Consider the following 25,745-nt stretch of genomic DNA (forward strand, 5'->3'; position numbering starts at 1 on the left):
AAGCCATTTTAGGAGAGATCCGAAAGGGACAAAGCAAAATAGTGCCATTTTACAAACTCAGTAATATGCCCCGCCCCCAGAAAGCCTGCACTTCTGCGCCAACCCTGTCTAATAGGTGTTCTCTGAAACAATATACAAGAGGCGCAGATAGATACAATGGAGGATATGAAGATGATTAATAACAAAAGTGATTGTTCCTCCGTTCACAGTGTTTCTAGCACAGCTCTCACAGATGTGAAGGTCTGCGAGGGGGAACAAACGATAAAGTATAACAGCCAGCACCTTAAGGGGGGTAGAAATAGAATTATTGAGGGGTTCACAGGAAGGGAAAGATCACACCCAAATACATGTGAGAGAAGGGATAGGCAAACCCCATGGAGAAGGTGAAAGGGGCCTTGGAGACGGGCAGAAAGTAGCCTGTGCTCCCTTAATCTAAACTAGTCTTTGTAGGGCTTTCTTGAACACCTCCTGTGTGTGTGTAATGCTACAAAGCAGAGCCCTAGAGTCAGGCCTGGATGAGGACAGTAGCTCAAAGGACACAGTCTCTAAGAGCCTCAGATTTTTCATCTTAAGATGAAGAATAGCGGGGCGGTGTCAGACAGCCAGACTAACAGAATGAACTTCAGTGAAAACCATAGAACATCGAGACAAGAAGATACAGCACTGACTTATGACACAGGGATTGAGCACACACTCACACACTCACACACTCACACACTCACACACTCACAAGGAGGGAGGTGAAACTAATTCTGTTCATAGAAAAATTCCAAATAACTTCTTTCTCTCTCTCTCCTTCTCCAGGAGGAGGAGGTGTCATTTAGTACTCTGCCCACTCTTTCCTGTCAGTTTATGCTGGAGTAGCGACATTAACTGTCAACTCCCAATGACACCAAACAAAGGCTCCCTCCCCGCAACAGCAATCGGGTGTGGAGAGCATGCACCTTCTAGCATGCCATGTTGATGGAGAGAACTTCGCCCTACCACTGTCTTCCTCCCAACAGGAAGGCATCCTACACAGTATCCGACCCGTATGTGAAACTCTTAGAGCCCCAAAAAGTATGAAAAGATTGAGAGAACGTCATAGTCCATAAGGACCTGAGGAGACACAATGACTGAAAACATGTGGTATACAAGATGAGATTCTGGAATGACAGGCAAAGCAATGTTAATGGGAAGATGGGTAAAATACAAATAAGGCCTGGAGTTTAGTCAACAGGGGTGTGCTCGTGTCTCGATTTTGACACAGGGGCAATAACTGCTTAAGATGCTACATTAGAGGAAACAGACCGAGAAATCTACAGGAATTCTCTCTTACAGAATTTTGTCTTTGGAACTTTCATGTAAACCTTACGCTGTCCACATAATGAAACCTATTTTTATGCTATCTTAAAAGAAATTGGTAAAATGGGAAAGCTTGGGAAGATGGCTCAGTGGTTAAAAGCACCTGGCTATGCTTTCAGAGGACTGGGGTTTACTTTCCAACATGCCCATGGCATGTCACAACCACCTGTAACTCCAGCTCCCGGGGATCTGATGCCCTCTTCTGGCCTCTACAGGCACTGCGTACTAGTGATGTACATACATACATGCAGGCAAACACTCAAGTACATAAAATAAAAAACACATACATCTTTTAAAGAAGTTAGTAAAATAACACAATTCCAAAAATGTAAAAGTTTTAGCGGAGGTATAATAACAGATAACCCTAGGATTATTGGGAGCATCAAATACAGTAAAACCTGGGATATACTTCCGGCCCAAGGTATACTCTCCACATCACCTCCTAGGAACGTGTTCCCTCCATACTACATACATGTACATCTCATCTCCCTTGCTATGTAACAGGCTTGCTGGGAGCAAGGTAAAGAGCAAGGGATGGTGGCACATGCCTATATCCTCAGGATATAGCACTGAAGGGAAGTGGATTAGGAGTTCCATGTCATCCTCAGCTCCATGGGGGGAGGGGTTCAAGGTCAGCATGGGCTACATGTGACTGTGTCAGAAACCAACCAGCAATCAACAGCAAGGGAAAGATTTCCTTTCGTTCTCACTCAGCACCAGCCTAACCCTGAGGGAAGAAGCAGCAACATGGCTCAGTCAATTGCTGACTGCTTCGGGGATGGCAAGATGGCTCAGCAGGTGAAGGCGCTTGGTATTCAACCTGTCCACCTGAGTCTGAGCCCTGGAACCCAGGGGTCTTACGTTGCTTTTCAGTTGCTCTGAAGAGACGTCATGACCAAGGCAACAATAGAAGAAAGAGTTTACTTAGGGCTTACCTATTCAGAGGGGTGAGTCCAGAGGGGACCATCATGGTAGAAAGTATGGCAGCAGGCGAGCAGGCAGCATGGAGCTGGAGCAGGAACTGGGAGCTTGCATCTGATTCACAAGCATTGTGTGTGTGGGGGGGGAGACAGAGACAGGCACAGAGATGGGGGGGCTTGGAATGCTGAGCATCCGAAATCGCAAAGCCCACCCTCCCAGTGACACACATCCTCCAACAAGGCTACACATTCTAGTCCTTCTCAAACAGTTCCACCAACTGGGACCAAGTATTCAAGCATGTGAGTTTACGGGGGGGGGGGGCATCCCCATTCAAGTGACCCCATCATGTCAAGGTGGAAGGAGAGAACCAGCGCTACAAAACTACCCTCCAGGCTTCCCACACACCTTCACAATCATCATCATCTTCGTCAACACACATTTTAATATTAATTTTGGGCTGCCTCTGTGGCATAATAATAAGCCCAGACCCCTTGACAATTTTTAAAATTGTGTCACTCGGCCTAGATAGAGGAGAAAGAATGTCTTAATTTCCAGATGTTATTTTAATGAGCATCATTTCTTAGAATAAAACAAATACCCACCATTCTGCTCCTGGACATCAGAGCTGCAGTCTTTACCCAAGAAAACTCCAAATCCCCCATAATGACAAGGCCTGTGAAATGCCTTCTCTTGTGAAAGGTAAATACTGTGTGTTTCTTTCTTCTTACTCTTCCCTCTTTACATCAGATCATGAGCTTTGGAAGACTTCCAGGGCCCTGTTGTCCTACGGAAATAGGCTCTTTTCTTCTCCTCTCCTCCTCCTCCTCCTCCTCCTCCTCCTTCTTTTAATGATAACCGATTTCCTTTTACACGGAGAACATTATCTAGCCAACACTGATATACATGAAACTCGGGCCTCTGGAGTATGTGGTATTGGCCAGAGGGTTACAATGCATAATGATGCTCTGAGCAAATCATTATTTACTCCCACAACATCATGGGCCACCCGCAAACATCACTGTGGGAAAGCACACAGTCACTTCAACGATAAAGGTGATTGTTCTTATTTTTAAGACCTGGCACTTTAGCCAGGTGGTAGTGGTGCACACCTTTCATCCCAGCACTTGGGAGGCAGAGGCAGAGGCAGAGGCAGGTGAATCTCTGTGACTTCAGGGCCATCCTGATCTACAGAGTGAGTTCCAGGACAGCCGGGGATATACAGAGAAACCCTGTCTCGGCCAGGGTAGGGGAGCGGACGGCGGGGGAAGATCCAGCACTTAAAAAGCCTTTTTGTATAATCCATCTCTCTTTGACATCTGTCCTTTCTGACCTTTGAACCTGCAGCCTTCAGTGTGCCAGAGATAAACGTGGACTATAATGCCAGTTCAGAGAGTTTGCGCTGTGAGGCACCTCGGTGGTTTCCTCAGCCCACAGTGGCCTGGGCATCTCAAGTTGACCAAGGAGCCAACTTCTCAGAAGTCTCCAACACAAGCTTTGAGTTGAACTCTGAGAATGTGACCATGAAGGTTGTGTCTGTGCTCTACAACGTCACAATCAACAACACGTACTCCTGTATGATTGAAAACAACATTGCCAAAGCCACAGGGGATATCAAAGTGACAGGTGGGTTTCCTGTGGGTAGAGATGAAACCAAGGATCTGAGGCATAGTCGTCATAAACAGTATTCCTAAACATGCCTGCACACCTCTCCATGTTTTCCACATGTATTATTAGAGAGAGAACAGTATGTTGATTAAAACTGAGTTTATCTAATATGTACCACGGTATAAAAGTCTCTAGTCTTTCAGAGCCTGTAGGGCAATGGTTCTCAACCTGTGGGTCATGACCCCGTTCACAGAGGTCACATATCAGACATCCTGCATATCAGATATTTATATTACAATTTGTAAGAATAGCAAAATTACAGTTATGAAGTAACAACAAAAATAATTTTATGGTTGGGGCACCACAACATGAGGAACTTTATTAAAGGGTTGCAACCTCAGGAAGGTTGAGAGCCACTTGCTCTAGAGAGTTTGATCATAATTCTAATTCACACTGATTAATGTAATCAGAAGCCTAACACCACAATGTTTATAGTATATTGGTTAAAGATGGTGGCTGAGCCTGGCATGATGGCGCATGCCTTTAATCCCAGGTTTTCTGTCCCAGGGCTAGACAGTCAGACCCAGGACCACGTGCACAGTAGGCACGCAGTCTACCATAGGATGGCATCTCCAGCCATAGATACCTGAGTTCCTGTGGCCTTTCTCCATTTCCCGTGTGTATGTTTCTTTCATTTTGGTGTTGATATGGCATGCCTGTGCGTGTTTTTTCATGTGTTTGCACATGTGCACATAAGTATGGCTGTGAGGAATCATTCCCCATTGCTCTTCCCCTTGAGTCACTGCAGCAGGGTCTCTCAATCAAACTCAGAGCTGGTCTATCTAGCCAGCCCGCTCTGGGAATCGATTCCCTGTTTCCACCCATTGAGGCCGGAGTCATAGGTGTGCCCCCGTGCCCACACCACATCTATATAGGCTTCTGGGGATCTGAAGCCCACTCTCCTCAGGCTTGCATGGTGAGCAGCTTTAACTACCAATCCATTTCTCCAGGCCCCTGAGCACTGAATTTGAAAATGAGGTCATGAGAAAAGGCATTTTCCCAATTGTGCTGTTCAAATGACCAACAGCACATCAAAACGTGCTTCAAGACATCGATTATGAGAGGAAAGCTAAGTAAAACAAGAAGCTGTCACCTCTGACCCCAGACCCATTGAGATGCTCACCAACAATGCATAAAAACATGTGCAGAAATTAACAAGGGGTGGTGAGGAGGTAGAGAAACTGGACCACTCATGCACTTTGTAGGACTGACACTGGTCCAATCAACAGAAAATGCCATGCTTGAGCTGGAAGCGGTGGCACACGCATTTAATCCCAGCACTTGAGAGGCAGAGGCAGGTGGATCTCTGTGAGTTCAAGGCCAGCCTGATCTACAAAAGTGAGTCCAGGACAGTCAAGGCCACACAAAGAAACCAAGCCTTGAAAAACAAAACAAACAAACAAAAAAGGAAAAAAATGGCAGCTCTAAAAAGAGACTATCTATATGAGCTGACAATCAGACTTTTAAGTATATAAAAAAATCTGAGAAAAGTCTTAGATAAATAGTTTTATGCTCATGGCCATAGTGATACTATTTATAATAGTAAAAAAAAATCAAAGCCTTAAGTGTCCATTGGTGACATAGATAACAAATGGATAAATTATAGCAAATGCACATAGTGGAATGCTAGTCAACCTGCACAGTTGTTCAGCAAGTGTATATTTTGTGTCAAGCATGTTCATATCACTTTAAAAACCCATGAAATACTTAGAGAAGTGGTATAAATATCACTAAACAATGATTTCCACTATCAACATGGGACCTCTAAGGGAGAATTGTTAACTGTGACTAGAGTGGGTCCATAGGTAAGGAAAATTCATGTTAGATTATAAAGGAAAAAATGTATGTCTTTGAGAGATTAAAAAGCCTTGAAGTCAGGAGCCTGTGGAGCAATTGTGGCCATACGGAAAAGGAAAGAGAAAGAAGAAAAAAACAAAACAGAAGTTGCTTGCATAAAAACCCATAGTCAAACTAATCTACAGGTCTTGAGAAAGCAAACGTGAATGGGCAAGAGAATAAAAGTCAAGATGGGGCTTGAAGTCACCACCCAGGATGTAGGGTGCCAACACGACAGGAAAATAGACCAACCCGAGAGGGGAGAAGACGATGGCTGTGGGATGCTGCTCTTCAAACGCCCGTGGAAGATGCAGGCAGAGATGCCCGGTGCTTGGCACATGACCCATCGCACGTAGGCCAGGGACGCTACATCCCTATCCCATGTATTTCATTCTATGAGGTGGGATCCCTGGCTGCTCTTCCAAAGGTCTTGAGTTCAACTCCCAGCAACCACATGGAGGCTCACAACCATTTATAATGAGATCTGGTGCCCTCTTCTGGCGTGAAGACATATATGCAGGCAAAACACTACATAATAAATAAATACATCTTTAAGAAGGAGGAGGAGGAGAAGGAGGAGGAGAAGGAGGAGGAGGAGAAGGGGAAGGAGAAGGAGAAGGAGAAGGAGAAGGAGAAGGAGGAGAAGAAGAAGAAGAAGAAGAAGAAGAAGAAGAAGAAGAAGAAGAAGAAGAAGAAGAAGAAGAAGAAGAAGTAGTAGAAGAAGCTAGACATGCATAGCTTAGCTCCTTTTCCCCTTTCTCTTCTGTCACTATCAAAAAGTACATATTCTGCTCTGTTCTCTAAGCCATAAATGGTTTGGGGGCAGAATCTGTCCCAGAAGATGGAAACCTGCCACAGGGGAAGAGTCCAGGAGCAGCTTACCTGCATCACTAGATTTTTTCAGCAGTAAAGATGTTAATTTGGTCTTTGTTGTCTTACTTCCATTGTCCTTCTTTTTACCTGGTGCAGTGCTAAGCTGGGAGGCGGGAATTATTTACTGGACCTGCCTGACCCTACTGGCTCAGTTGAACAGTACCTGAGAGGGGAGTGAGGATTAAGAAGAAAGCAGAGACAAGAAATAGATTCAGGAGGACGGCCAGTGAATACTTGCCGTGACGACTTTATTAACCAGAGCAATCTGTACACATCTCAGGCATGGGAAACAAAGCAGAAGGTCACTCTCAAGACATGATGCTGACACTCACACAGGAAAAGTGATGTCATCTCAAGAGCCCACGTGTCCTCCTTCTTTGGTCAAGAAACAATCAACTCTCAACCTACAGGCCACAGTGTGCTTTAGCCAAGAGTCAGAAGACTCTTGAACGTATATACACGGCAGAACAGCTTGTTTATCATCATCTCAGCAATTCATATGATTCTTATGCCAGAGCAGAGAGCACGAGAGTGATGCCTAATGGCGGGGTCCCTTGTACATGGCTCCTGACATGGACTCTTCTGAAACCCAGCAGTATGATGCTGGAGAGATGGCTCAGTAGTTAGGCACACATACTGCTCTTGCAGGGCACCCAAACCCAGTCCCAGCACCCACATGGGGCAGCTCACAACCAATCACCTGTAACTCCAGCTGCAGGGCACCTAACACCCACTTCTTCAAAAGCTGTACTCACACATGCATTTGCCCATGAGCAGGTATAAACACATAAAAAATAAAACAAGTCTCTTTTAAAAAGAAACACAATACCATTTGCTGATGGGTGGTGGTGGCACTCATCTTTAATTCCAGCACTCAGGAGGCAGAGGCAGGTGGATCTCTGTGAGTTCGAGGCCGGGCTGGTCCTACAGAGCAAGTACCCAGTCTTGAAAAAAATAAACCCATAAACACAGCAACAAAAAAATATTTGCTGAACAATTATGTTTTTACTTGACATATTTGGTAGCAACAATAAATCCAGATGTGAAACTTAAGACAAAGTTAAGCTAACGAAATACAATTGTAAATGAGGGTGTGGAAGAAGTAGCTGTTGGGTTTGAGTGGGTCTACTAAATGTGTAGTGTTTGCAGATGACGCTTATTGGCTGACTGTACGCCACGCACCTTTCTAAGGCACTCGTGAATTCTTATGATAACCCTATGAATAGGCCATTCTGATTTTAGCTTTATTTTGTAGAGGAAGAAATCGGAGTAAATGTTGAGTTACTTATGGAGGTTACACACCTAACGAGTCACAAAACTGCAACAGTTGCATGTAAATGGATTATCTGGCAAGAAAAGAGTAGAAGATGAAACTGATAATTCCATACCATTTTATACAGCTGTGATAAAATCTGATGACACAAAACCTGTAAAAGTGTGTCCAAACCCAAGGGACGGGCTTGGGCCATTTCGTTAGCCCCTTTAAGGACTGCTTCGTTGGTGCAGTTTTTCATGTGGCTGAGTCCTCACTGAATAGGGTCCCAGAATGGACCTGGCTCCATAGAAAGGGAAACCTCTGTGTTTGGTGCTAAAAGGATGGAGAAAGGGGAGCAAAAATGTGCATTAGGAACCAATCGCTCTATTTTTCAGATGCTCTTTCCTCGTGTGAAGGCCACACCCGGCTTCTCTGTGACTCTGAGCTTTTTTCTCTCCCTTTACAGATTCAGAGGTCAAAAGGCGGAGTCAACTGCAGCTGCTGAACTCAGGGCCTTCCCCGTTGGGTCCTTCTGTCTTGGCAGCCAGCTGGGCACTCCTCTTCTCCACTTGCCTGATGCTGAGATGAGGGGCCTTGGCCACACAGAAGCATGCAAAGTTACTGGTACAACAGGTGAGAGAATACACAGAGAGTGCCTGGATGCTTGTAGCCGGCGTTCATGACAGCTGAGCCATCTCTCCAGCCCTAGGCTAATTGTTAGGAAGCGGGAGCCAAACAGTTCTGACGGACAGATCTGAAAGCCAACTCCACACAAGCCAACTATGTGTGTAAATTCGAACACCTAATTCATTTACTGAGTCATTGGTGGGTGCAAAACTACCTTTTCAAAGAGCAAGAGCTGGTTAGCCCCGATTAATTACCTGGGGCTTCAGTGTTGTTCACAAAACATGATGAAAGGAATGTCATTTCTGGAGAAGGGAGCTTTGCTCCCACCCTCTGCTCTGTCCACTTCAGTCCAGGGGGGTGACTCGCCAGCTAGCCCTCCCACTGAGACACGTTCTCTGGCTCCAGTTAGTAATACGGCATTTCCATCTAAACATCCTACTGCAAGTAAATATTGCTCAGACCCGAGCTGTGCGTTCCAGTCAGCACGCCCACACGAGCTCTGAGGCATCCCAATGAGGCCTGAGGTGCACAGTCCCAGGGGGTTTTCACACTGTCCTCTGTCTTTCATGTCGGTCGTTGTCACAGACCCTGCAGCATTTCCTCCCGGTTGTCTTTCAGACTGATCCCAACCCATTTTTTTTTAATCATCTTGTGTCCAAACTAACTCTAAGATTTTTGTTTTATTATTTTAGGTACCTGGGTGTTTTGCCATATGTACATCTATGTATGTGTGTGTGTGTGCTTGGTGTCCATATAGACCAGAAGGGTACATCTGATTCCCTGGAATTAGAGCTACAGACACTTGTGAGCCACCATGTGGTTGCTAGGAATCCCCTGGAAGAGCAGCCAGGGCTCTTAACCACTAAGGGATCTTGCCAGACCTAATTGAGTTCTAAAGCCTTGTATTGGTGTCTTCCCCCACCACCACCACCTCACACCATGAAAACACTATTGCATCATGGTGTGTCTTTGCTCTGGAATGAGTCTGGGCACAGTTGCATCAGAGCTGTTGTCTCCAGCTAAGCAATCAGAGTCCTTTCTTCTCTCAAGTACCCCACACACCCACACACACACACACACACACACACACACACACACACACACACACACACACAAAATCCTCTTCTGGGAAATTAGCCATTCCTAACCATGGAGCTTCCCTTCTCTCTTACTGCATGGAAGTGTTGTTCAGCCTAAGACCCCTTTCCTGAGGGGCCCTGAGTCCCACGTGCACCTGGCATGTGTACACGGTGCATCCTACCTGCACTGAGTCCCACGTGCACCTGGCATGTGTACACGGTGCATCCTACCTGCACTGAGGCTCCTGAACTCCTTGTCCAGATATTCAGGATCTGGAGGCAGGCAAGATCTGTTCACCTGTTTCTTATCTTCCCTTCTCGTGTTCTCTAAACTCTTAGAACAATGCAGTGTAGAAAGTGGATTCTTTGTAAGGAACCCTGCCAGTCCCATCATTTCTGACCCCATGGTTTTCCTCAGAGAGTGGGCAGAGGAACTCTGTCTCCCTCCTTTGATTCCTGCTTACACTATAAATAAGTTTTTAATGAGCAGCAGCTAGACAATATGGCTATAGAGTATAGCTTATTCATCCTTCCTCATATCCCCTTAGAGCAATAAATTTCAGCTTTGTTTAAAAAAAAGTCATGTCATATATGTAAAAGGTAGTGTTACATAGCACACACAAAATTAAGCTGGGTATGGTAGCGCACGCCTTTAATCCCAGCACTTGGCAGGCAGAGGCAGGCGGATCGCTCTGAGTTCAAGGCCAGCTTTGTCTACAAAGTGAGTCCAGAACAGCCAAGGCTACACAGAGAAACCCTGTCTTGAAAACCATAAAAAAAAAGTTAATGCACACTTAGCTATCATTTTGTTCTCCATAGAAAGTAATTTTATTTATAGAAGAATAACTTTAAACCAAATAGATTTTTTCCTTGAGATTCTGTTTTGTTTTGTTTTGTATCTTGTTTTTACCCTTCTTTAATATTTTTAAAAGATTTAATTATTTTATTTATTGCATATGAGTGCTTTATCTGCAGAAGAGGGTATCAGATTACATTATAGGTGGTTATGAGCCATCATGTGGTTGCTGGGAATTGAACTCAGGACCTCTGGAAGAGCAAGTGGTGCTCTTAACCACTGAGCCATCTCTCCAGCCCTAATATTTCTAAAGTAAAGGGACAGGTCATTATTTGAGACACACACTACCATTGGCTGTGGCATGTTAGGTCACATACCCCCCCCCAATCTAGGAGTAGAGGTAGACAGTGTCTTCCAACGACACCCCATCCTCCATCCTCCATCTCTGCCTCCATAGCGCTGAGGACCTGCTTCTCTCCTGAGCCTATGACCGGATGGTCACCTTCCCCCAGCGGCCTAGAGACCGCGGACCACAGCAGAAAACAGAATGCAGAAAAATAAGGCCATTTCAAAACAGGAGGCGCAAAGGGGGAGGGAGGCTGGATTCTCAGTCTACACTGACCGAGAGCCTATCATGATTCAGTGTTATTGCGGTTGTTTTCAGAATCCCGAGGATCTACGGAAATATTTTCCACAAGACATGACCTAGTTTTATATTTCTGGGAGAAAATGAATTCGTGTCTACAAGTCTGGAGTGAAACAGTCAGGAACAAGATGAAAAAAAAAAATGAAGAAGAAAACAAAAGCAACCCACAGACGCCTCCAATAGGAACAACATGGACCTAGAAAATAATTCCACTGAACTAGAGTGCAGTAAGAGTGCTGTGGAAATGCGTGTGCGGAGGATGTTTTCCCACATCTCAGGACCACAGCAATGCGTGTGCGGAGGATGTTTTCCCACATCTCAGGACCACAGCAATGCATGTGCGGAGGATGTTTTCCCACATCTCAGGACCACAGCAATGCGTGTGCGGAGGATGTTTTCCCACATCCCGTTACCTGCAGCTCCTGAGCGAGGGTGGACTCTTATGATGTTGCTCTGAAAGTTCCTGCATGGTTTCGATTGACATGGACTTGTTTTATATTCAGCACATTAAACCATAGTGTAGCCGTGAAAAGCTGCTAATCAGCCACCACTCTGTGACTCAGAGGTGGCAGCGTTTGAGTGACAGGCCCCCCCCCCACCCGATTCCCTTCTCATTAGGATGCTTTCAAGCTGCTTTGGCTTCGCCTCCCACCTGACAAACTCCAAGGATATAGGGAGGGTGATCACCATTTTAGGACAAACAAAATAGTTGAGTGATGCTGATTTTCCAAATACTCTGAATAGCTTCTCTCCTAGGCAAACAATTTCCACTTTATCTCTCCTCATCCTGCCGTGTGGCCTTATGTCATCCTAAGGTTTGAAGTTTCTACTTTCTATCGTGCATGGGCAGCTGTTACCTCAGCTTCCAACTGAGATCTGGCACTGGCAGTAAACTGGGGTGGTTTTCCCATTATTATTTTTTATGGGACAGTTGGCAATGTAGAAACTAAATGTCACAAGAGGAAGAGCAGGGTTACTGTCCTCTAGAGGAAAGAGCTCGGAGATTATGCACAATGTCTTGCAATAGACAGAACATCTCCCGCTAAGAAAAAAAAATGTACCCAACTGCAAATGCTAGCCACTTTGAGGTTAAGAAATCCTGAACTGGATTAGGAAAGATCCAGGAGTGGGTGAGTGCAAATAACCATGTTTCCTTCCTGACAGTGGGCACTGACTTCCCTCTCTGGCTACTGCCTCAGTCTCAGCACTGTGTGCCGTCCTCCATTGAAGCCATGTGGGAAATTCTCCAGGGGATTGCCATAAGCTCCCTGGGCTTCTGAGGCCTCTCTCTTCATTCTGTGCCACACAGTAAGTCTGGCTTAAATGCTGCCTTATTTCCGCTTCAAGTTCTCTGGTTCTGAATTTTAGACCTCAAAACCGTGTCTGGACAAAGCATAAGTTAAGGCAGCAAAAGCAAATCTTCCTTGAAACACGTGGACTTCTGGGATTTGGGGGTTCTGCTTGTTTTTAGAATGCCAGAGATCAAACGCAGACCCTCATCTCAGCAAATGCTCTACGACTGAGTAACACCCCAGCCCACACAGAGACTTCTAAAAGAAAATGGGGCAACCCTCTCTGAAATGAAGCCTTGAGGAATGAAGTCTGGATAGCAAAGGACACTTTTCCACCAACTCCCTCCCCGCGCTCATCTGCCGACCCCTGCCTCCCTGCATTTTGGATCACCATATCTGTATTACATTTTGTTACATAGATCTTGAGACCATTCAAGAGAATTATTAAATATACATTCCCTACACTGCTGTCTGCCTGGTCTGTCATGGAAGGTGAAGACAGAGAGAGGTGAATGGGAAAGCTGGAGGACACATTCTAAAGGTTAACACCTCTCACAGATAGCAAGCCTTCTAAGAGTGTTAGTTGCGTAAGTGGGAAAGGATGGCAGTCTGTGTGGGCTGAGTGTCTGGGTCTAGGTACTCAAGGAAATTCCTCAGGTTTGTGCCACTTGAGTCTGTTTCTAAGATGGAAAATAGTCATGGCTCTTGATTTAAGATGGATAAATTTGGGGAACACACACACACACACACGCACACAATTACACTAGTGTCACAAAAGACAACTCTTTTATTTTTCTTTTTTTCTTTTTCTTTCTTTCTTTCTTTTCTTTCTTTCTTTCTTTCTTTTTCTTGAGACGGGGTCTCTCTACATAGCCCTGGCTGTCCTGGAACTTACTCTGTAGACCAAGCTGGCTTCCAACTCACAGAGATCCACCTGTCTTTACCTCCCAAGTGCTGGGATTAAAGGTGTGCACCACCACTCGCAGCAAGACAACTCTTATGACTGAGAAATTACCAAGGTGTAGATCTGGAAGAACCTCAAAATCGTCTTTCATGGCTCTTTTATCATTTATATAGGGTACAGTTAAGGTCACCAGCCAGCCTCGGGTTATATACTTTCTACTGGTAATTGGTAGAAAATTAGTATCTGCAGAGGACAAATTCCCAAGAGAAGCTTAGACCTGCTCCCTTCCTGCACTTCAAGCTGGGTTCCAACATACTTCATGTAGAAAAGGACTGTAGGCTGTCCCGTGACAAAACAGTCGAGCTGAGTTAGAGAAGGAAGGATACATCTGTTCAGTCTCAGGAGTCTTGGGACATGGTTGGTGGGCACTGTTGCTTTGGGCCTGTGGTCACGTGAGCTTGTTGCAGAGAGCACACAGCAAAGAAAGTGACTCACAGCATGAGTGTGAAGCAGAGAGGGACATGGACAGTAACCCTTCAAGGTCGCACTTCCAAGGGCCTAAATTCCTCTTGCTTGGTGCTAAAGCTTCACCATCTCTACTGGCCCCACAGGGTGGAGATTAAGCCTTATTGGACACATGGGTCTGCTTTATTTCAGAGTCAGAGACACTCCTTCGGTCGTGCCCACGTGCGCACACACGACAGATGCAGTAGACAACAGGTAAGTATGGCACAAACGGTTGTGTCCACGTGCGCACACGACAGATGCAGTACACAACAGATAGGTGTGGCACAAACAGTCGTGTCCACGTGCGCACACAGGACAGATGCAGTACACAACAGATAGGTATGGCACAATCCAGAACGTGGCGCAGACTACAGACACCTATAACTGGTCAAACCTAAATGCCCTAAAGCTAAAACACTTTCAAAGGAATAAACAACTCGACCTTCAAGGAGAAGCATGAGGATTGTGGGCTGGAAATCAAATGACCTCTAAGGCTCAAGTGATGGCGGTGTGGTCCCCAGCTCATGGCACTCCTGAGTGGGGAGTAGGCCATGAAGAGGGCCTAGCTGAGAAAGAAGATCCCTGGGAGCCTGCCTTAAAGGGTGTGTCTTACCCCTAGTTCCTTCCTGCCTTGCCCTCTCTACATTCTCCTATGAGCTCAGCTGTGATGTGTGGCCAGGCTCAGGCTCAAAGCAACAGGGGGCTGGAGAGATGGCTCTGCAGTCATGAACGCTGGCTGTTCTTCAGAGAACCTGGGTTTATTTCCCAGCCCCCATGTGTGAAGGAGTGAAAAACATGTTTTTTCTTTCAGTCACAAGTGTGGGTTGAGAAAAAGACTTGTGAGAGACGAGGTGATATTTATCCACTTAGAAGTTGAACCACCATGTGGGGTAGATTGGTTACTAACCAGCTGAAAAACATCCTTGAACAAATTCTGAGAGGAGACATAAATGTGAGCCAAAAACAAGAGGCAGGGCCTTTGGAGATTTAGTATAGTTTTGGCTGTTCATCACTCCACTTTGAGACGCTCCTAGTGAGAACCACTCGAGGGAAGGCTTCGGGGCTCCAGGCTCCAGCTGTTGTTCTGGGTTCTGTGGGGTTGTTGCAGATTCCAGCAGAAGAAATTCTGCTGATTACACCAGGAGAATCATTCCTCAGAACTGATATCCTTACAGTTTCATTATTGTACTCTTTAATTTCCTTTTCTTATTGTTTAGGTTAGTTGGGTTATAAGTGAGGTACTCTCTGTTAATAAGTTCGTAATAAAATATATTTGTTAAGAAAATTGAGCCTACGCACGTGTTAGCTTACAACCATTGGTGACTCAATTCCAGGGACTTGGATGCCCTCTTCTGGTCTCTGTGTGCAGCAGGCACACATGTAGTAAGTGGTGACTCAGTCCCAGGGGGCGTGGATGCCCTCTTCTGGTCTCTGTGTGAGGCAGGCACATACCTTAGAATATGCACAGGCACACCCCCAAACACACACACACACACACACACACACACACACACACACACACACACACAGCATTAGAGGCGCTAATTCAAGCTGTCTTGCTCTGCACCTCAACTGATTTTGCTGAATCATTTCCAGAAGTTTCAGTGTGGAAATAAACAGCCTATTCTTTCTTCCATCTTTACATTTTACCTCCCCGCAAGGACCAGCAATGGTTTAAAAAAAAAAAAAAAGGAACTTTATTCTCCTGACTCAATTGTAGTCTCAGAGGATCACTGCCTCCTTCTGCTAACCTAGGCTTAGTCCTGGAAGCTTCTAGCCTTTGTACGACCTAACCTACGTCTAGAATGTTTTCAGCCTCTGAGACTCACTGTTTAAAAAGCTCAGCCTTTCTTGTTCTCTCTGGGCACTGGGCTGGCTGGTTCAACTCGGCTGTTCTGGCTCAAACTCTTCTAACAGCTGACTTATTCAATCTGGCTTCTCTCTCTGCCTGGAATTGCTCTGCTTGGCCTCAAACTAACTCAGCAACCTGCTCTAATCTTCTGGCTCATTCTGTCTTCACCTGAGTTCTCTCTCTCTCTCTCTCTCTCTCTCTCTCTCCCTCTCTTCCTCCCTCTCCACCCCCCTCTCTCTCTCTCACTTCCTGCATTGCCCCTTAAGTACTTTCCTCTCCTCTCGTGGGAGTTGGGTTTATACTAGTGTGTCAAATCTTTCTCTGCTTCATCACTTTTTCTGCCGCTCAATTAAACTTCACTTTCAAGCATGGGTGCTTCCTTCTACAAACTAACTTTAGCTTCACTGGGAGGAAAAGCATGCACCACCACGCCTGGACCTATGCTTTTCTTTACCTGATACTTGCTTTATGCCAAGCCGGCCTTGAACTCAGATCTGTTTGCATCTGTCTCCTGGATTAAAGGCGTGTTTGTATTCCAACCAGCTCACACAGACCTAGAAGATCTCTGGATATGGCCTCTTGCCAGAGCACCCAGGTTCCGAGTTAACATTCCTGTACACAGCAATAACCTTTTCCTCAGGATTCGGAGCAGGGCAACACACTGACATCTTACTCTCTTCTTTAGTCAGTCTGTGTAATTTAGCGTAAAGTGGGCTCTATTCTTTCCATCCTTGTGCCCTAAACGCCCCCTGACCATGACATGGGAATCCAGACGACCTTTGAACAGGCTGTGCTGTAAACAAGGGTCAGGCCAGCACTCCCTGGGAAGGCTTGCTAACTTTTAGCCGCTGGAACATAGCAATTGCGTCAGAGCCTGGAAAGGGAGGTCTGTAACCAGCGTTCCAGGAGTCCTGCCTACTAGAAGACATCACTGCTCATGTGTTTGTTTTTTTAATGTCTCTTTCATCTATCTGTTTACTGGGGTGGGGAAAGCCTACGTACCACAGTGTGCACAGAGGTCAGAGGACAACGCATGGGAGGGAGTTTTCTCCTCCCACTACGCACATTTCAGTGGTCAAACTTAAGTCATGAGGCTTTGAAGCACATAGCTTTACCCATTGAGCTGTCACCAGCCCCTGCTTTGTCTGACTGTCTCAAAATCATAATTTTGGGGACCTGGAGAGACGGCCCTGAGACTGGGAGCACTTATTGCTCTTGCACAGGACAAGAGTTTGGTTCCAGCTGCCTGTAACTCCAGCTCCAGAGGATCTGACACCTTCTTTGAGCCTTCCCGGGCATGCACACACTGGCACATGTATGCATACACACACATATACACATGTACACACATACATATATACATATAATGCACATGTTAATACACACATATAAACACCTATAATTAATATAAAAATATAATACTATAAATCTTGATTTTTTTTACTTTCAGCTCGATCATTTTGGTTCAAATCTGATTGCCTAGTCTAAACATTATTTGTAGTATTCTGTTATAATGCTCTCACTCAGAACTCTAAACACGGCCATTTCATGGATACTTTGGTCCCCTACAATTTCCTCTGAACAAGAGAAAAGTGCTACTTCGTGAACCTAGTCTGCAGCTATTTGCGGCATGCCAGGACCGTGTCATTTTGCTCCGGTTTTCTCCAGTGGCAATTATATAACTTCCTTTATAACCATCCACATGTCAGTGGAGGGAGAAAACTATTTTACTTTTGACAGAGAAATTTCCAGAACTTTATGGTATTTAATATGACCAATGAGATAGCTCGGATGGCTGTAGACGATTCCAGCAACCCTTGAATAGGTGAGGCTGGCTATGTGTCAGGGTTGGAGCATGAAGGCAGCAGCTTCTAGTGAGCGTCAGCACGTGTTCCCAGGGGTCTACTCAGATCCTGCTGAACGAGGCTGTCTGAGAAATGGCAACTGTGTGCAGCCTCTGCCACCTTCCCTTTTAAAACGTTTTCCCAATCGCTTGTCATCTAGGCCCTGCCTACTCTGTCCTTCCCCTGTTTCCTTCATCATCCCCTTACCCAGAAGGCCACAGCATAATCTCTGATCCCCAGCTACATATGAGAAGGCTGTGGAACACCGTTGTCGGCAGCGTAGTGCACAGCATCCTCTGACATCAGTTTCTCTCCATTGAAATCGAGTGATGACGCTACAAAGGTTTCCACTGGTCAGAGACGCTGGAGCATCACAGATTCTCAGCAAGGAGGTGTGGAACGCTTTCGACGTGTTTCTGTGCCTCATGGAGTTAAGAATTACTGTGTAGCACGAGGCATGCTCAAAGAGACTATGTCTCCTGCATAAGCATGGAGCTGCTGTGGAAACCAGACACAAACAACCACCTCTATAGAAAGAAAGGAAAACGACGCCTGCTATACATCACATCATACTAGATATTTCTCCTGTTCCATCTTTATTATTTGGTCCTAGTGCCACCACCATCACCATTTTACTGAGGATTAAAAAGTCCTCAAGAGCTTAAGTCACACCAGGATCTCACAGTCAACAGGCTAGTCAGGATTCAAACCTCTACCTACCATTATAACCTACTTCTGGGCAAGCACAAGCACGAACGGAGGGCCCAGTAAAATTAAAAATGTTATATAAACGCTGACTTCCACTCTGGTGTTTGCTATAAAGTGTGAGGCGTCATTGGGAATTCTCTGTTCTGTTCTCAGGATCTGTAGCTGTCTGTGAAGGGCTTGTCAGCGGACTCCGCATCCTGCCACCCGGTCCTGTAACATCATGTTAGGGCTGCGTTATTCACACCGTAAGGAAGTGGACCCGGCGAAGATGTTCATCCACAGATGGATGGAGGGTGAAAGCCACGTGTGTGCACAATGGAATATTAGTCAGCAGTGAAGAAGAGCGAAGTGTTACGGAAAACTGATGGGTTTAGAAAATATACTAAGCGAAGTGAGCCCGACAAATGTTGTATGTTCTTGTTCAGATGTGGATCGAAACATTTAATATTGGACTATCCGTAGATAAGGGCTGTGAGATAAGTGTAGACTGTGAGACTGGATCAGAGACTAAGAAAGAGAAAGTTAAGAAAGGTGGGAAGGACAAAAGGACTCGCATAACATTCAAGTAGGAAAGAGGCTATGGGGGGTAGGTGTAAGGGTATGGGGGCAGAAGAGGAAAGGAGAAGAGTCTAACAGATTCTGGGTTATTGTTTTATTTATGTATTTAGATGTTATGTGTACATGTGTATGTCTGAGTACATTCAGAGCCTGTAGAGGCCAGAAGAGGGCGTCAGATTACCTGAACTTGGAGTTACAGGCAGGTATAAGCCTGATGTGGTTACTAGAAACCAAATCCTGGCCCTCTGCAGGGGCGGCCTGTGTTTCTAACTGTGGAACCATCTCTCCGGGGCTCCAAACAGATACTATTTGGAAAATACCAAAATGAAGTCTTAAGCTGTGTATGCTAGTGTGTGTGTGTGTGTGTGTGTGTGTGTGTGTGTGTGTGTGTGTGTGTGTGTGTTGAGATAGGCTTTTACTGTGTAGCCCTGGCTGTCCTCGAACTCACTCTGTAGAGCAGGCTGGCCTCAAAATCACAGCGATCTGCCTGCCTCTGCCTCCTGAGTGCACCACCACCACCTTGCCATTAATTTTTTTCTCCATTGAGAGAAAGAAAAGAGGGCTCTTCTCCCCGAAAGAGGCTGCACTGTTCCCCAAGTCATGCCCAGGGCTCTCCTGGTTGATAAAGGAGTTCTCAGAGACCTTGCAAGGCTCTCCCGAGTCTCCCTAAGGCCCCCACCGCATTCTCCTCACAGCTAGGCATATTCTACCTAAGCGTTCCCCAGCATCACTGAATTGTTTTCCTTAGTCGGCCAAGTAAAGTATGATAAACTAGGTGGCTTAGACAACAGAAATTTGCTTTCCCACAGTTCCAGAGGACAGAAGGAAGTTCAAGAGCGGGGTATGAAGAAGGTCTCTCTCTGTCTCGCTGCTCTGTGCCTCCTCACTGTGACCTCAGATGGCTTTCTCTCTGCCTAGGTACACCCCTGATACCTCTCCCTACCTTTTTTAAATTAGACTGTCTCACTGTTAGCTTAGGCTGGTCTTGAACTCAGGACCCTTCCGCTTCAGCCTCTCCAGTATGAAAATTACAGGCATGTCCTACCCTACCTGGCTCTCACTCTTATGAGAATGTCAGACACCCTTGTTTAGGGCTGCACATATGGCATCATTTGACCCAGTAGTTTTCAACCTTGCTGATGCTGTGACCTCATGTTGTGACGACCGCCCAGCCATAAAAATTATTGTGTTATTACTTCATAACTGTGATTTGGCTACTGTTATGAATCATAATGTGAATATCTGATGGGCGGGATGTCTGATACATGACTCTCACCAAAGGGGTCGGGATCCACAGGTTGAGAACCTAGTGAAGCTGTTTAAAGGCTCTAATCCAGTAAATATGGTCTCATACCAAGGTATACTGGGAGCTGAGAATTCAGCATATACATTTGGGGAAACAAGTCTGTAACATTCGTGTGTGTGTGTTTGTGTGTGTGTGTGTGTGTGTGTGTGTGTGTGTGTGTGTGTGTGTACATGTATGCAAGTGTATATGTGTGTGTACATGTATGCAAAACAAAAGTGTGTGTGTGTGTGTGTGTGTGTGTGTACTAATAAAATCAGCCATTATAAGGTCCATATACTGAGCTAGACCAGCAAGCATATGAACAACCTGGCTGTATTTCCTCTGTCTGACCAAGAATAGATGGCTAGTGTCTGAACAGTGGGGAACCAGCAGCAGGCCTGCTCCATCGGCCACCTTTTCAAAGCAGGTCAGATGACACCTGAGGAAGAGAGGACAGTGGCTCAGCACAAAGATGCCGCTGAGGGAGCTAAGTTGATGAATGGCCTCCCCAAACCACCAGTTTCTATTTTCAATGTTACAAAAGGCCACTGGTCATGAAAAGATGAAAACAACCCAAGTGCCTCCGATTTCAAAGAAAAGAAGCTGTGTCAGAGGGCAGCTGGGCTCTACACAACAAGCTAAATTGCAGTACTAAGGCTATCTTTGGATCACAATGTCCCTTCCTTGGGCTCTTAGAAAGAAAACTAGATTTTGCTGTTGCTGCTGTTTTGTTTCATCTTTTTGCCTTTCTTTTCTCACTAAGTCCTTGAAGATGAAGAACAAACACGGGCAAAGTCATACAAATTGGATACAGACACACTTATATCTAGTGTGACACAGTGAAATCATGAAAAAGCTTTTGGCCAGGAAGATGGCCCATTGGGTAAAGGTGCTTTGCATACAAGCCCAATGACCTGAGTTCAATCCCCAGAACCCATGAAACCAGATGCAGCTGGGCAGTGGTGGTGACGCACGCCTTTAATCCCAGCACACAGGAGGCAGAGACAGGCTGATCTCTGTGAGTTCAAGGCCAGCCTGGTCTACAGAGTGAGTTTCAGGACAGCCAAACCCATGGGGGGGGGGAAGAAAACAAAACAAGCAAACAAACAAAACAAAAGCCAGATGCAGTAATGTTTGTCTGTCATCTCAGCAGTCCCAGGGTGAGATGGACAACAGAGGCTGTCTGTCAAATAACAAGACCAACAGGAAAGACCCCTGTCTCTACAAAGCAGAAATTGAGAGCCTCCTTACTCCTTAAGTGTCCTCTGACCTCTACACACAAGCTGTAGCATCTGTATACACACACACACACACACACACACGCACTCACACACACGCACTCACACACATGCACACACACACACACACACACACATGCCCACACACTCACACACACACGCACGCACACACATGCACACACACACACTCACACACACACACACACATGCACACACACACACTCACACACACACACACACATGCACACACACACACTCACACACACACACACACACACGCACGCACACACACACACACACACGCACACGTGCGCACACAGATACACACACGGTTGTGTGTGTGCGCTGGCAGAGGACACCTGCACTGAGGCACTGCAAACCCACACTGAAAGGATTGAAGGTCTAAAGAGACACTTGTGCCCTCCCTTTGGCTATGAGACTATTGAAACAATGAGCCCCAAGAAAGTAGAATTTTCTTCAGAAGGCTTATGCTGGGAGAAGCAGAAGTTCCCCAGATAGGGAGCTTGTCTCTGAGGAAAAGCTTTTCACTATGGTGACTTGTCGGACAAACTGGAGTAGAGACAGCGACGGATGGGACTTGACCACAAATGCTTGCTTTCTGCCCTCTATTTAACCCTAAAACTTATATCGGAACCCCAAAGATGAACTTGGAAGAGTCACTGGGCCTCTTTATTGCACCCAATATGAACACAATAAAATCTTTCTGTTTTCAATATGATTTGACTTTTCCACTAACAACAACAAACATTGTTTTGGTTTTGGCTGTACCTATGTGCGTGCAGACACATGTGCGGACAGTTGAACATGTGTGTGATTTGGGATCTGAGACCACATGCTTGAGATACAGCGGGAACATATGTAACTTGTTTTAAGAAGAGAGAGAAGCAAACATTCTCAAGATTCAGCTCAAAATGTAGGGATGACGTGGAGAACAAGGCCAAGTCCTTCTCTGAGCGGCAACAGTAGCTCTGTCAGGTCCTCTACCCTCTACCTGCTCCTGAGAGCGAACGGGAAGGGGACTGTCCTAGTTAGTTTTTATTATCAACTTGATACAAGCTAGAGTCACCTAGGAAGAGTTGTCCCCATCAGGTTGGCCTATGGCCATGTCTGTGGGAGACTGTCTTCACTGATCACTAATGTGGGCAGGCCCAGGCCACTGTGGGAGGACCACCTCCAGGGAAGTGGGCCTATGCGGTATAATAAAGCTAGTTAATCTGAGCCAGCGTGCATCATCTACCCCACCCCACCCCCGCCCCCCGCCCCCACCGGCTTTTGCATGAGCTCCTGCCCTGATGTCCCTCTGCAATAGATTGTGACCTGGAATTATCAGCCTTTATAAACCCTCTCTGCCCCTAAGTTGCCTTTGGTCGGAGTATTTTATCACAGCCATAGAAAAGGAAACCAGAACAGAGATGCTCCTGACTGCAGCCAGGGAACAGGAAGAAAAGCTACTCCACTAGGGAGCCAAGAATCCTATTAGGACTGAGGACCAGTGCACCTCAACTCTTCTTAATTCATGCGCAAAGAAACTTGGGTGTATATTTTGGAAGTTTATTTCATAATTAAAAATACCATTCTTCAATTTGCCTCCCTAGCAGTATCCCTCGTGTGTTCCACTCCACACCCACTCCCACTCGTGGCTTCTGCAGTGTCGAGCAGGGCCCTTTTCTCGAGTAAATATATAGAGTTATGGACCTGAAGTATATTAGATTAGAAAAGTCTCTGACTTCACCTCATCTCACTCATTTCGTCCGAGGAATGGTCAGTCTGGAATCCCGCTGGTGAAAAGTGAAAACGCAGCCCAAGTTCCACGTGTCATTTTATACCGGCATGGAATCTGTGAAGGCGCCGTAGACGGAATGCTGAGGGTCCTAAACAGGATGGATGGGTCTAAAACTCTAGAAAACAAAACAGAGCAGCCCTTACCTTAACACTGCGCTCAGGTGTGTCTTCACATTGTTTGATAACAGGCTGTTGTGATTTGGATTGTAAATGTCACGCCACCGAAGGCCCACACAGATCTGGTTGCCAGCTGTGTGTGCTGAGCTGCACCCTCTGTGGGCTGAGCATAAGAGACGAAAGTCAGGTGGCTGAAGGCTAGGAGGATACTGGCTCTTTAACTCCTCCTTCTTCCTCATCCTCCTTCCTAGTTGCCTCCAAGTAGAAAGACCTCAGCCACACACTCCTGTACCACCAACAGGCCAAAGGAGATGGGGCCAGGGACCGCAGACCAAAACCCCTGAACGGGAGAAGGGAAAGAATCGCTCCTTCATAATTATCTGGGGCTTTTTGTCACAGTGATGGAAACCTAACGTGCGGGGCAAATAATGGGTACTTTAGAGTGCTTAGGAATACACACATGCGCACGTGCGCACACACACACCCACACAATAGATTGATATATAGAAATAGATGATAGATGATAGATAGATAGATAGTTGGATAGGATCTTCATCGTTATATATCTTCATTGGTTTCATGTAGGGGTCTCTTTCACTGACCTCCCAAGTCCTGACAATGCACCCCTAACACTCTGCCTGTGCAACCTCCACACTGTGCCCTGCGCCCCACCCTTCCTATCATGGCTGCGGTCCTGCAGAGTGCTGCGGAACAGAGGCCTAACCAGAGCTTTGCGGGGCCTGAAGCATCCAGGTTTTCATGCACTGTTAGGGATATTTCACAGAGACATTTACACGGATAATAATGGGGACTGGGGAGCTGTTTTTAATATTTTATAAAAGTCTAATCTGAAATACTGTTATCAGCAGTAAAGATTTACAAAGCAAATAAAACACTGGGATTTTTTTCTTTTTGTCCTTTGGAATGGAATGATATAAAACTACTAAGCACTTCATAGAGAAATGGTTTTTTTAATAAAATAAATATTGTTATGAAGCCCTGTGGTAAGCCAGAGATGAACTAGAGCCTTTGCCTTTAAAGCACTCGTGCAGGGAAGATAGACAAGCTTACTAAGCATGATGACGTGCGAAGACAATTACAGGCGTTGGAATATATTTGGGAGCTTAATTTAGACATGAGAAGGGTTGGGTGGTCACGGAAGACTTCCTGGAGGGAATGGAACTAAAAGACTTCTGGGAACTATCCAGGCAAAGGCTGTGAAGGCTACAGGAGGCCAGAGGAGAGGCTCGGTAGAAACGGAAGGGTAGAAGTGCGTGCCACTAGACACGAGAGACGCTAGACACAGGGCCCGGTGGGTAGAGCTCGGCCTGTGATAGCTCTGCACCTCCCTTTTATTTTAGAAGAAGGTGGGTACAGTGGTTCACACCCAGCTCGGGAGCCTGAGGTGGGAGGATGGTGAATTTGAAGGCACCCTGTTTCAAAGCAAACAAATAAAACAAAACAAATGAGAGAGAAAAAAAAAACCAATTTGGAAAATGGTGCAATAAAAACCTATGTACTCTTCACCAAGCTACCACAGGAGAGAGGGTGAGGGAGGGAGACCATAGATGACTTGGCGGTGTGATAACGATGGTTGGTGAGCTTGTGACACCCTTCAGTCGCTGGCTCGAGCCAGCGTCACCAACACGGAGCCAGAGCAGACTACAGCACCAAGATGGGAGAGACAGGGTGCAATACAGCTGTAGCTATCTCAATGTGTTTTCTCTTTTTTATACTCTTCGCTCTCCTTGGGAACCTTGGGGTGTTAACTGGTCTAAATTACAGAGTGCGGCTGCTCTGTGCGCACCCCAGGAACGCCTGCCTAGAGAACGGGAGCTGTGCTTGCCAGCATGCCGTGATCAGCCCCTGAGGAACACTTACTTACCTCACCACAGGACATTTGATCCAGGATATAGTGTATCTACATATGTACTGTGTGTGTATAGATGCACAGAAATATATGTTTTATTCATTGAGAGGATAAGACTTTCTTCCCTCCGTCTGCAAAGAACCAACTTTTGCTCATCTGAGGACAATGCAGCTCCCACTGAGAGCAGAGAAGATAAGCAGATGAAGGCGAAAGAGCAATGAACTCCCACTTCAGGTAATTTTTAGAAACAATATTAATATAAACTACATAAGATAAAGTCTAAGAGCTCAAACAGTCATGTCTTTATCTCTTAACACACTGTTTCACCTCTTCCCTTAACCGTGTTCTGCGGGACATAAGCAACACGGGCACATTTCTCTGAGTCCCCCAAAGACCCAGCACAAAGGTAAGAGATGGGATCAGTCAATGACTAGCTACTCCCAAGGAAACAGCTTAGCTGCCTTATGTGTCCTTTGGGAGGTAGGAGCTGGAGGTGAGAAACACACCTTTCAGTTTATGGGCAACAGAATCCAGGAGGCTGTTAAACAGAAAGTCGTTTTGAGGCTAACTCTACGGATTACGTGGTTTTGCCAAGGTCCAGGGCACAGCTGCCCACGCAGGAGCTCACTGTAGTTTACTGTGGTTCTGTTTTGGCAGCCGCCTTAAAACTGGAGCCAACGAGCTGGGCATGATGGCGCACGCCTTTAATTCCAACACTTGGGAGG

General features: G+C 45.9%; 1 protein-coding gene and 1 long non-coding RNA gene across 4 annotated transcripts in view; one reads left to right on the plus strand and one right to left on the minus strand.

The window, feature by feature from the left end:
* Window positions 1-12,798, plus strand: part of VTCN1 (V-set domain containing T cell activation inhibitor 1) — a 68,775-nt gene extending 55,977 nt beyond the window's left edge. The window contains exons 4-6 of the mRNA XM_084757205.1: window positions 3,610-3,888; window positions 8,361-8,527; window positions 11,061-12,798. Coding sequence (XP_084613331.1) covers window positions 3,610-3,888; window positions 8,361-8,482 — 401 coding nt within the window. The 3' untranslated portion in view covers window positions 8,483-8,527; window positions 11,061-12,798. The remainder of the gene's footprint in view (window positions 1-3,609; window positions 3,889-8,360; window positions 8,528-11,060) is intronic.
* The window catches only part of LOC311583523, a 60,857-nt gene that overhangs the window by 21,049 nt on the left and 14,063 nt on the right, over window positions 1-25,745 (minus strand). For 2 of the 3 annotated variants that reach the window (XR_014774557.1, XR_014774558.1), the window contains exon 2: window positions 23,178-23,313. The exons of the other annotated variant lie outside the window; for it this stretch is intronic. This is a non-coding gene — a long non-coding RNA (uncharacterized lncRNA). The remainder of the gene's footprint in view (window positions 1-23,177; window positions 23,314-25,745) is intronic. 3 annotated transcript variants of the gene reach the window in all.

This window comes from Acomys minous (genome assembly GCF_964271855.1).
Source record: "Acomys minous genome assembly, chromosome: 14".
Lineage (NCBI taxonomy): Eukaryota > Metazoa > Chordata > Mammalia > Rodentia > Muridae > Acomys > Acomys minous.